The following is a 12757-nucleotide window of genomic DNA, read 5'->3' as shown; positions in this document are numbered from 1 at the left end:
TGGTGCTTGGCGGTGCAGCATCTTGCACTAGACCTATGCATGAATTTCCAAGGCCACCGGAGGCAACACAGCAGATGACAAAGATGTATGCACTACAAACGGAGTTGTTCCCAAGAAGATGCAGCAAGATGGCAAAGATCGTCGAGGAAGGCTGCTGCCTTAGTAGTAGTCAGCAGGACAGCTAGAGCTTGGGGCAGAGGAATTGCCAAAGCCTGTAGATTCCATCTATCCATTTTTGTTTAAGTACCACAAGCACTTGTGTTACCGACAACAGCATACTTTCTACAGCCTCCGTAGACACAGGCACCCATTTGCACCACTAACAAAGCAACAATACCAGTCAATACTCTTTGGCGAGTTTTATTAGCATAACTTAAAAAGCACTTTTGAAAGAAAGAAAAAAAAAAGAAAAAAAAGAAAGGAGAAGTGCAACCCCTGAACTTCATTCATCAATTTTTTTCTTACGCAACCATACAGCATACACACCTCGATACATGCGTCAAAAGCAAGAACGCCTCTTGGGAATAAAAATGCACACTGGGCCCTCGTGAATAATGCAGTTCATTTCACGTAGAGTGCACAGACGCACCAAATAGGTACACATTGAATGCGAACTACGAAAAGAAACGTTTCAAACTACCGAGGTGCCAACTAGGTTCAAGTGTCCAGTCCACAGCTGCTAACTAGGCCAGGCTGAAACGCACTCGGGGCTGCCCCCAAGACACTTCACACAAAAATACAAGACCTTAACAAGCTCCAGCCAGATGCAAAACATTGCTTCTGCAACGACTTATCCACAAGCTGTCTCATGGGGGGCAAACCTACAGGAAAGGTTGCGCAACAGCAGTTGCAATGTGAACATTCTAGGAGGTATGGTGGTGTGCAATTAATTTTAAACAGAATCCAGCAACGTAGCCCAACCGTGGGCTACATCGGCCTACGTCGAGCCCTGTAGGGCTGAGTGGGCAGCTTTACATAAACTTAAGCTAGGTACAAGTTTGTGTAGCCATCTGCAGTTTTTCTGGACCAGGCTAGCAGCTGACAAGCAATTGAGAAATAAATGCAAGTAAATATTTGGGGTTCCAATTCCGATATCAATTACCAGACCTCATTACTCAAAACATGGCGGTGCAACTACATGCAATGAAGCAATTCCATCCGCATGTCAAGAGCACTGTGATCTATAAAAACCACGAGCAAGTTCCCTAAAAAATGTAGCCTCAGGAATTCCGCAAAGTGCTCTCCGAGGAAGCTCTAATTAAGGTTTATTTCTTTACAATAGGCAAAGCTTTTCTCATGTCAATGGTAGCACTTCACTTGCTCCAGGATGCAACACTGTAAGCCGGTTCCTGCTCATGCAAGCAGCCATTCCAACCACAGCTGAAGTGAAGGACAATGTGCAAGTATCCCTAAAGCCAGTACTTTCAAACATGCTCCAGTCATCCGACTACAATCAAATTGGTGTTCTGCACAATGTTAAGAACTGACACCTTGGAATTCACACATATGAAACACCCAGCCCACAAGGTGTCCAAATTCAGCATACGTTTTAATTAGCAAGAAGGGCAGCATTCTCAAATGATCCCTCTAAAGGGTACAATCTATTTTGCAGGATTTCACATGACTCTGTACTGGATCTGTCGGCATCAAAGGGCAACAGCATTCCTAGCAATGTGCAAAGATACCCTGCCTGACACAGTGCCTGGAACATGGTTGCCCGTAGACACACATTCAGTGCCCAAGTCACGCGAAATCTCGTGGAAGTGGTCGTACACCCGGAAATAATTACACAAGCACACTGCGTGAGCTACTGTCAGGCATTTAATTACATGAAGCTGGTGAATTTCGCTCGCAGATAGCGCTTCATAAATTTTTGCAACATACAGAAAAGGAAAATGCATGCCCCCGCTGCAATTTAAGCCGAAACATGGTCGTAGCCATGCCAGAGAAAGGTCCATTCTTGAGGCATTGCAATGACGCAGTTCAACTACTTGCATACCATAATATCTGATCAGAATGTTGGTGACGAAGGCCAATTTGTCACCAATTCAGCGGTCAAACCTGCAAAGAAAAAAAAAAATGCTGCTGCTGCTGCACAGGCCACTTTACATTTTCTGCGAACTTCCCCAAACTTGCACACAGCTAACCAATGCCAGGATATGCGGGAAAACAAGGGACAGCAATACTATCATAACTGTACCTTGCTTTAACAAAGAACCAAGTCCTTTCTCTCTGTTGCAGCTAAGTTTGGGAGTGAACAAAGAGGGATAAGGAGCCGGACAATTGACAAGATCCATATACAGGCCACCTGACACGCAACAGGGTCAAGCAGAACGAGCGAGCCGAGAAGTAGCAGCCCAGTCTTTCTAAACATAGGGGCTCCAGATATGCAGCAGCACTGGCAGCCAAACTGGCGCGCCTTATAACCTCTTGCCAAAGAAGTGCACCAAGCAGAGGCACACCCCTCCCCCCCCACCCCAAACCACTCCTCCAGAAAACGCTGCAGCGTGTGCAAGTTGAGGAGTTGATACGACCCCCTGCTGCTGCTGTCAGCCGCACTTCACCCTCAGAATGCAGCAGGTCCTCCTCTGTTGGAACACACCACAACACACAGACAACGAGCAGGGGCGGCCTTCTCAGGATGACGACGAGGACGACGACGATGACGACGGAGGCCGACGCTGGTTCGGCGAGGAGGGAGGGGGACGCGCCACGGACGAAATGACGGGCTCGTCTCGGGGGGCAGAAGAAGTGCTGTTGTTCCCGGTGCCGTCACTGGGCGGCGTCTGCGCTGCAAGCCAGGGATGCCGCAGGCAGTCGGAGGCCTTGGCCCGCATGGCCGGGTCATAAGCCAGCATGGGTAGCAGGAAGTCGGCGAACGCCTGTGCGTCCGAGGGGCTCCAGTCGTACTTCTCCGTTAGCACCTCGTAGAGGCCCCATGGCTTCAGGTTGCTGATGTGCCTCAGTTCCCCTACAAACAAAAGTCGTGCATTTGGCCTAGAGACACATCTGGCAACGATCACGTGCAGCATCAAGTCAAGGCACTGCCTTCAAGTAGTCCATCTTAAAAACCACCCTGCCCCAACAAAGTCAGCTCAATGTTTAGGACACTGTGCAAAGTAATGTAGACATGAGAGATAGATTGGTTGACAAAAAAGCAGAAAGACTGCCAACCGCATCATAACCATCTGGCACGCAGCTGACACCTGAACAACAGTCAGCAGTGTGGGAAAGGTGGATATGGGATGGAAAAATGACAATCAAACACTGAAAAATATTTTTTTTTAAAGTTGCTGCACGGTCGCACTAGTCTCATGCTAGTAATTGTAGTGCATGCACGTTGATCCTCACGTGAAACTTCCATGTATTCAAAGGGCAGATGAAGGGCATTCCATTCTTTTTAAATCAAGTACAGGTTGCCCTGGCAGGTCTAGCTACATTGTATTACAGTGGCTATTCTCTAGAAAATGCTAACTACACAATTTCTGGCTCCTCTCCGTATTAGCCAGTCATGTATTGCACTAGGACAATTGCATGGGCTCTACATTTCCACCTACTATGATAATATGTACTGTATATAGGTACTCATGCAGGGAACACACTCGCACAATAATCGCGCCCCCAACTTTGCTATTGTGCAGTCTCACGATCGAACGGCTGTGCTGTAGTAAATTGGTGCGCGTCTCAACCGTGGCTGCGTATAGCTGTAAGTGCGGCTGAGCGCATACACAGCTGCGCACCCTGTTTTAGAGGTAATCTGCCGCATGTACAAAGAGTAGATGTGCCAAGATGGCGTGGCATCATGTGAGCTGCCTTCCCACAATTTAGTATTGAAGGTTGCTTAATCTCGAGTTTCGGTGACCTGTTACTGCAAGAGACAGACGAAGCATTCGTTCGCCGCTGCCAGTGTTTTTCATGATGGCACCGCCCCAGTGTGGGCGACGCTATCAGCCACGGGGGCGGAATGCATGAGAAAGTGTGGCTGGCTTCGCTTAATTCGTCCCACAGATGCGAACATATCGTCAACATGGCACAAAACTATTAGTTGTTGCAGACTCCCAAATTTGTCAGATTTAATTGTTTTCTCATTCAAATTTGCTTACTTTGATTGCCCAATAATACATAAAAGTTATGCAGCCCCTTTCCATGCAAGAAAAATCTATCGGCAACTGTACTTATTTGCATAAAAAGTCGAATTTCAATAACTTCTATATAATGAAGCAAATTGCTAATTTCACCTACTTCATTTTCTGAAGGTTTAACAGTACATACGGTGGTATGAAATATAAATACTAAGTCATCAATCAACATGTTTCTCCTACCTAGTCCAAGTAATGTGAAGTAATAATTCAGGTGACCATTAAGTTATGTGCCAAGGAACTGTCGTGGCTATTTTCCCGATATCTGCCCCAAGAGTGCCAAATTTTCATCTACTTTTAGGAATTTCGTGTACACTCGGAGCTTAGTGCCTAGCCATCCTGGTCTCCAGAAGGAAGCAGACACCGCTTATTTACATTTGACAGAGAGGTAGACTAAAATTCCTCAGCCTAAAAGAACCAATTAAATGAGTGCAAATAAAGGAGGCAGAGAGAAAACGGCAAACTTGGCATCGACCTCTCTCACGCTCAATCCCAGGGCCAATGAGACTGACCTCGCTTGTTGAAGAACTCCCTGGAGTATCGGCCCGAAAAGGCAATGTGCCTGGGGATCTCTCCGAGGAGTTCAATGATGTGGGCCAGGTGGTCTTCGTCTCGACTATAGTCCTCCCCAGAGTGCGGCTCGAAAAGGTAGTCGCCCGTGGCCAGCTCAAATGCCTGCAAGACCAAGAACCAACAGTGGCGACCAGGGTAAGAAGATCGGCTGTGCGAGCTCACCACCCTGTATTCACAAACGGGCCTCAACTCTAAACTCCTCCTCGTCTTCACCGTTTGGAGCACACCTGTGGCCCTCGACTGAAACCCCTTTGCAATGGCGCTCCCCAGAGATAACGCTAACAACAACCTATCACTATTTCCGCTTCTGTACTTCCGAGTAGATTATTGGAAGGCATGGTCTTAAAATTTGAGGCAAGAAATCTCCGCAGAGTCGCAATGACACGCAGTGGCTACTTACAGTTGAGAAGTGATGGCGTCATGCCCATTATCATGGCGCCATCACGTGAGCGAAATATTGGGTGAGAGGAGAGGGTACCGTATTTACACGAATGTAAGTCGACCACTTTTTTAAATTTGAAAATCTGAAGTGAGGGGTCGACTTACAATCGAAACCGAAACATGGCACCGCCAAAAAAGCAAGACCAACGGGAGCTACAACGTAGTTACAATTTTATGTTTGCTCTATGGCCCCGCCCGTTGCTCTTTGCTATCCCGCATGTTTGTTTGCTTCTCGGAAGAGTTTTTCAACATTTTTGAGAGTTTTACAGTGCGCACAACCCTCATGAGAGGGTGTCAATAGTCGATGGAAATGCCGCTGCTCCATTCGCGGCTTCACCCTCAGAACGGCGGTGCTTGCGTGGAGCATCGGTAGTTCATGAAAGAGCAGACACCGCTCGCGGGTTTCTCTTTGCCTGTTGCGCTTAGCTTTCTTGACGAAAGACATTGGTTTGACGCGTTCCACTTGACTGCCGCCTATGTGCTACTTCTATGCTTCCTCAGTCGTCATGAGTGCTCCAGGTCCACTAATCATTCAGCACTCGTTCACAGCAGCGTTGAAGAGGGCTGCCATCCTTTACGCCGAAGAAACAAATCGATGGGCAGCGGGCTGCAAGTTCCATGTTTCTGAACGGGTGGTGCGAGAGTGGCGACTGCAGCGAAGCGAAATTTTCACCTGTGACGGCAAGTGAGGAATTTCTGACGTGCCGAAGTCTGGAGGCTTTCCGGACCTGTAGGCTAAGCTTGCGGCGTACGTCGCTGAAATGCGCGATCGGTCCCTGCCAGTGAAGTGCGACATGGTCATGAAACAGGCCCTGATCTTCACCTTTTAAGGACCTGCTCCGCTGTGAGTACGAGTGGCTCGCGGCAGAAGGCCGCGAAATTACGCCAACCGGACCTGTCAAAAGAGGCTTCCTGGCTGCTGCGTGTGGTTGGGTGCATTCGGCGTGGGCTGCTGTTCCACAAGATGTCGTGGTGTGGTCGTTTGCCAAATGTGAAATTTCGCGGGACAACGACGCACTGTGGGACTGTAGCAACGATGACGATGGCAGCACTAGTGAGGATGAGTAGTCCAGTGACCATGTCAGCTATTCATAAATTTTCGTTATCGAATGCTCCCTCGGGTATGCTCTTTTTTTTTTCCTGTCGCACGATATGGGGGGGTCGACTTGCACTCGAGTCGACTTACAATCGTGTAAATACGGTAATGTTTTTGCATACCTAACATGCTCCATCACAAGAACTGCCACTGCGTGTAACGCGCGCCCCATAACAACAACCCTTTGAAAAGAAAGCAAAGCGGCCACATATAACGGCCACAAATAACCATGTAGGGTAATGGTCAGGCAGGCCTCCATAAATATAATTTGAATTGTGAGTTCAAAGCAATACCTTGTAATTTACTCTTGTTACGTATGTTCCCTTGTCTACAGCATCACTGCTGTCAACAATGTACTGAGAAGGCGACTATCCCAATTTCTCACTCCTTTGGCCAACCACTTAAGCCAAATACACAGAAAAGAACTGCACCTAGAGATGATGCAACCCCACAAAAACTGCGACAACTAAACCCCTCACCCCAAGCTCTTTCCTAGATACTATAACCAGATGTCAAGCAGTAGGTAATTAAATGCACTCCTTACAGAAAGCTAAACACATTATTTCACCAGGCTGCAAAGAGCGCTGAATGTCCAACACGCAGAGCATAGCTTAGCAACCAGAATTCAGAGAGTGCCGCACCATGCAACAAGTGATCCATACTTCAAGTTTTCTCTACTTCAAACTTGTCCAATTGCTTACGCTGGTTCATAAAGAAAACAGGAGACAATTCCATTACCACATGGAATTACCAACAACATTACCACAGCAAGTGTGACATTGTTGCCTCTGCTGCAAATAGCTTACACGACACTTGCACAGCCTGCACTTCCAAAGTACAGCATAGATCGCTTATAACTTGAGTCGCCAAAGTCATTGGTACTGCTTATAGTGCAGATATTAGACTGTAACCAAAAGAAAACTTTTTAAAGATTGCACATGTGCGAAACATTTAGACCAAGCAGCTGCATGTTTCCGAGAACTGAAAAACCCAACCGGGATGTTTTCAACCGTTTAAATTTATGAACGGTTTTTAAACATCCGAGGACCTGCTGTCTTTGTATGAAACAAAGATAGAAAAAAAAAAGAGAACCATATAGACAAAAGCTGGCGTCTAATTTTTCAACCCTGCTAGATTATTCAGAATTACCTGCGACCCCGCCACCAACCATGGAAAATTCTGGAATCAATTTTGCAGTGATAAAACACGGTATATTTACTTTCCAACCAAAAACAGAAGAACCAAAGAGTGACAATGTGCATGCATTTGATGTGGAGCAAACACCGCTGAAAGGCAGCCGGAGCAAAGGCTTCTCTGTAGCCGAGGAGGCCTAGGGTGCAATCTTGTACGCATTCCAAAATCGAATGGAGGCGGTCCGTTCTTTACGTCACGAAATAAGCGGTCCGTTCCGTTGCGTTGCGTTCACCCAATAGCAGATAACAAGGAATGATTGACAGCAGCAAAACGCCAAGGCTCACGTCACAATTGATGTCATGGCATTCGTCACTGTTTAAATTGACCAATCGTGGCGGCTTGGTGGAACGGACCGCCTCCATTCGATTTTGGAACGCATACAAGATCGCACCCCTAGGCAACTCATGTGCACCCGCAGAGCATGCATACAATGCACTCCCATCTCTGCTGCGGCGGCTTATCAATTTTGTTCCCCGTTCCTCGTTTGCTCCGCTTTCCTCACGTTCCCCTCTGCCGACGCATCTTGTTGAGAAGCGCACTCGTTGGCTTGCTTGACTGCAAGATTTTTAGGCAGCCCCATTAGAACCGGTATTTTGTCTCATGCGACTGCGTTATAAGCTATATACGTACACATGGTGTTCTATGGGAGGTTAAAGTGGTTACGTTACAAGTGGTCTGAGCTGTGGTGCGGGAAGGAGTGCCGAGAATTTAAAAAAAAACTGAAGAGTACAGAAAATTCAGCCAAGTTGTGGAGACCCTTAAAGGGACACGTACAAAACATTAAAAATAATATATTAAATAAAATATCAATAAATATCAAGCTGTATATCACAAAAACCAGTGACCAACTTCTAGACTAATCTATCGATCAAGCTTGGCTTAAAAGGGACCCGAACCACTCTTTATCGAAGTGGAGAAGGCATTTGTACTGAAAATAGGCTATTTCATTGAAGAAGTACTTCAATGCGTTGGGCAGAAGCGGAGTTGTTGGCAATCAAACACGGCCTCTGCTGTGCTCTTGTACCTTCTTCAATGCCTTGCACAGCGAAGGCTACTGCAAAGGCTACTGCGAGGCCTGCCCACAACACTCCACCTTCTAAATGTCACCGTGGCGGGCAGATAAAATTTCCATTTTGGACGTTAACGTAGACGCCACAACTTGCGCCTTTGGTGCCTACGACGAGCCAAACGCAGTTGTCCTCTGCGAGCCGCAGTGCACTTAGCCAGTGGACTCGTGGTGGCACCCTGTGGCAGTCACGGTACGTACGTCATGTAACGGGCTGTAGCTTGATGTCAGCTATCAGCCAACAGCAACTAAGAAAATGACGAAATAGTGCATCTAGAAGAGAGTGAGGACAGGGCCTTCGGTTGAAAAGAAAGTATCCGAGAGAAAAGCGACTTCGCGCCCCACTTGCGAGCTCCACGCACCGCGTACGACAGCAAAACTTGGCCGGGAATTTCACAGCAGCAAATGCTACCCGTGGACTATGTTATTTTCACCAAGCACGAGGGTTGGTCCAAGGCTCCTTTAATATTTTCTTTTTTAGCATTTATTATTTACACACACACCACACACACAATTCCTGCTTTGTGCAGGCCTATTCTGAACTGGTCATCACGCACCATGCAGGCTGTGCTCCAGATGTCGGCAGGCGTGCCATAGCCGGCTCCCAAGAGGACTTCGAGGCATCGGTACTGCCTCGTCTGTATGTCCTCAGTGAAGTGGTGATGCTACAGGAGGAAGAAAAGACGGGAAAGAAAGCCGCAGGAAAACAAAGACATAAGAAGCTTCCAAGCTCAAATCCACAAGAAGCCATAAACTGCAGCAAGTACGGGGGCACCACAACAAGAAAGCAAGCACCTACCAACTCACCAACTCTGTGGAGTGGAGCAAAAACTATTGTTGAATTCCAATGGCAGATCTAGATCAAGTTTTTCTGCTCTGTATGGAGCAATCCTATTCCAATGGCAGAATGGGAGCGTGAGCTGTGTGTTCCAATGGCACATTGGATTGCTCCATGGAGCAAATATATTTGCTCCGCCGAAATCGGCAGATTTGACCGGAAGTCCTCGTGACGTAGTTCCTTCACCCGCCTCTGCTTCCTGTCACGGTCGCCTGTTCTTGGTTGCGGGCAGCTATGGACGACATGGGAAACGTGGACGCCGCTTCGCGCCATGCGATTTTGTTCGCGCTTCTAGACAGCTCCGACTCAGACAGTACGATTTCCAAGTCGAGTGACTATTCTTCTGACACGGACAGTGAAATGGGGTGGTGGGTTGCGCTTCCAAGCGCTTGTTTCTCTCTATATTCTAGCGCCCTCTCACTTGATTTTCCTGTACTAAGTGCCCCAGCGGGAGCGCATGCATTCCCTTCGCAGATATGGCGTGAGCAGATGAGAGCGATCTCAGTCGGAGTGACGCGCTCCGTTCGTGATCCGGCCGAGCGCTCGCGATCTACCATTGGAATTCAACATATGTTTTATGTCAGCCAATGTGAACCAGAAAAGAGGACCAGGAGGAGGGCCACTCTGTTGTCCACCTGATTTTTCCCTGTGCATGATGACTGAACAATTTTTTTTATATGCAATTTTTTTTTTTCGGGCTTGACCCAAGCCTGAACAACTTGCAAAATGCCTTGTAAGCCAGCACTTATGCAAAGGTTTACCATGTGCTCTTGTGGCCTAGTGTTTGCACCAGCTACCACATTTGGAGAACATTATATTTCACAAACTTTTCCTCATTTGAGCCTCGCGAGGACCTGGAGAGTTCATGAAGTGCAGTGGAAGGTTTGTTAAAAGCTTTGCGGAAGGATTACAGAGCACAAGGGGGCAAGCTCTTTTCCCTTGTCTAGAACAGACAAACAGCTCTCGTTAAGGATTTGCAGTCACGACCTTGATACATATAACAATATATGATCGCCACTGAATCAACGATTTAGAATTTTCCCAGACCTCAATGCAATAAGTTATGGCAGTGGTAAAGCTAATTAGGTGTTTCCGTTCATATTATTCCAAGCTGTGCTCACGCTTACAAGACCTCCATCACCATTTCTCTGACCTGACTATCTTCTCTGACTATCAGATGCCATCTGGCATGGCGCTGCCTTTTCTTCAGGGTAGTGATGTACGAACCCAGCAGCCCCATCCAGGATTCACTACGTAACAGTATTTTTTAATACTGCTATTACACCTTCTGATGTCTACGGGATTTGGGCTGAGAAAGCTGAGGGAAGTACCACAGTCAGCCTTTATCGATTTAACCATGATGGAGTGTGCAAAACTGATTTTATCCAAGCAAATGTTTCTAAAGGCTGCTTTTAGAGACTTCTGAACATGGTAAGGTACGTAAGAATGAACTGTTGAACAGGGAGAGGCTGACTACACGGCCAAGTACAGTCATCTTTTTTTGCATGACTATTGCATGACGAAATTTTCTCACACTTTTTCCTCAATTAGCAATCATGTACCTTTTCACCTTTTAATGTTTATATTAATTCACTGTGTAGTTACGTAATGCATTGTATTAATTTATGTACCTATTAATACAATGAACTCTGTCCTAACACATCATAGCACAAAACAACTTCTACAAGCATTGCAAGGAACCAACTCAACTTACCACCCAGCAGGCATTTCCAAGGTCAGCTATTTTTACAGATATATTACAAACTTCATGCACAGGATCGGCCATCTTCTCTGGAGGTTTTTGGTTTTCTAGACAAAGACAAGAAGGAGGAAATTAGAAAAGCAAATATCAATTTTATTTACACTACGTTACACATAGGCAAGGCTGCTGCCTGCCATGCCTCAAAAACAATGAATCAATAATCTACAGCAATTCAGGACAGCATAATTTGTAACCTCGTAAGCTTTCCAAGCACTGTAAAGACAAGCACGAAGCATAATAATTTCTTTTTAGCCACCTTAGCATCTTCGTTCATGAATTATTATAGACTGTCGATAAATGTGAAGTTATTTAACTTTATTCTAAGGCACTGCAGATTCCATTGAAAAAAAAGTCAAAGTGGTAGGATCGTACTTTGTGCATTCTTCAGCGAGTCATCAAAAATAAGAGTACAATAAACATTCATTAACTTGAACTCTGGCATCTCAAAATATTGGTTAGGTCCACATTTTTTCCGTGCATGGAATTATTTTTCGCTTAAAGCTATTCTGATAGCGGAACCGACTCGGTCTCGTGGCCGCTGCAACCATTCACTCGAAAATTCTCGACACGATAGCCTACGGAGCGAATACATGAATAGTTCACAGAGGTACAGCTCACTGTAACAAAGGCAGCACAGCAACCGATCGCAAATGGCTACTGGGGCTGTGGGAAACAATGAGGGAACATGCTACCATAGTTGCCAGCAACAAGCGAGTTGCTTCTGTCTTCTGTCCTACTCATATGAAGAGCAATCTAAGCAAAATCGGAACTTCTGCATAGGTATACAGTTGAACCTCGATATAAGGAAGAAGGTAAAATTAGCCATTTCTTTTGTCCTATCGAAATTTCATTGTATTGAAATTCGACCTTCTATGCAAATAAATACATAGACAATATATTTTTCTTACACAGCAAAGGGCCACAGAATTTTCCAAATTATTGGCCAGTCAAAGAAAGTGAATTTTAATGAGAAAGAAATTATATTTTGATGAATTCGGGAGCCTGCAACGAATTATACGGTTTCATGCCAGGTCGACGATATCTTGACATAGGCGGTACGAATTAAGCAAAATCAGCCACGCTTTCGCATGCACTTTGCCCCCGCGGCTGGATAGCATTGCCCGCACTCAGACGGCGCTATCATGAAGAGCCCTGGCAGCAGAGAGCGAATGCTTAGTCTACGTCTTACTCTAACCGGTCACCGAAACTCGAGATCACACAACCGTCGATACTAAACGTGCGGGAAGACAGCTTACATGATGCCACGCCATCTATCTCGGCACGCTCACTTTGCACACAGGGCAGATTACCTCTAAAGCAGGGTGCGCAGCTGCGCGGCTGCATATGCGCTCAGTCGCGCTTACAGCCATGCCCAGCCACGGCCGAAACATGCGCGCCAGAAATCGCGATGTGCGCCAACTCACACCCCTCCCCCTCCCCAGCAAGTTCACTCCCTTCCCCCTCTTTCCCTATGCTCGCGTGGGGAGGCGGCACTCGTGTGTGAAGCCACCCCCTTTCTTTGCCACCCTCGCACATTTTCACTCACGCCTAAAGCACAAAGTGCGCGGGGCACGATAGATTCTTATCACACTCGGACTTCATATGGAACATGATGCAGCTTCACTTTTGCAGTCGCTCCTTTCGCGCC

At 46.6% G+C, this 12757-nt stretch overlaps 1 protein-coding gene across 2 annotated transcripts in view; it reads right to left on the bottom strand.

Annotated features, from left to right (window-relative positions):
• Positions 1–344: 344 nt before the first annotated feature.
• Positions 345–12757, bottom strand: part of LOC142585285 (SRSF protein kinase 3-like) — a 31815-nt gene continuing 19402 nt past the window's right edge. For both annotated transcript variants that reach the window (XM_075695918.1, XM_075695919.1), the window contains 4 exons: positions 11062–11156; positions 9067–9174; positions 4652–4814; positions 345–2971 (listed from right to left, as the gene is read on the bottom strand). In XM_075695918.1, the coding sequence (XP_075552033.1) occupies positions 2637–2971; positions 4652–4814; positions 9067–9174; positions 11062–11156 (701 nt within the window). In that variant the 3' untranslated portion in view covers positions 345–2636. The remainder of the gene's footprint in view (positions 2972–4651; positions 4815–9066; positions 9175–11061; positions 11157–12757) is intronic.

This window comes from Dermacentor variabilis, chromosome 6, assembly GCF_050947875.1.
Source record: "Dermacentor variabilis isolate Ectoservices chromosome 6, ASM5094787v1, whole genome shotgun sequence".
Lineage (NCBI taxonomy): Eukaryota > Metazoa > Arthropoda > Arachnida > Ixodida > Ixodidae > Dermacentor > Dermacentor variabilis.
Note: the sequence above shows the minus strand (reverse complement) of the source record. Positions and strands in the feature narration are given on the sequence as shown.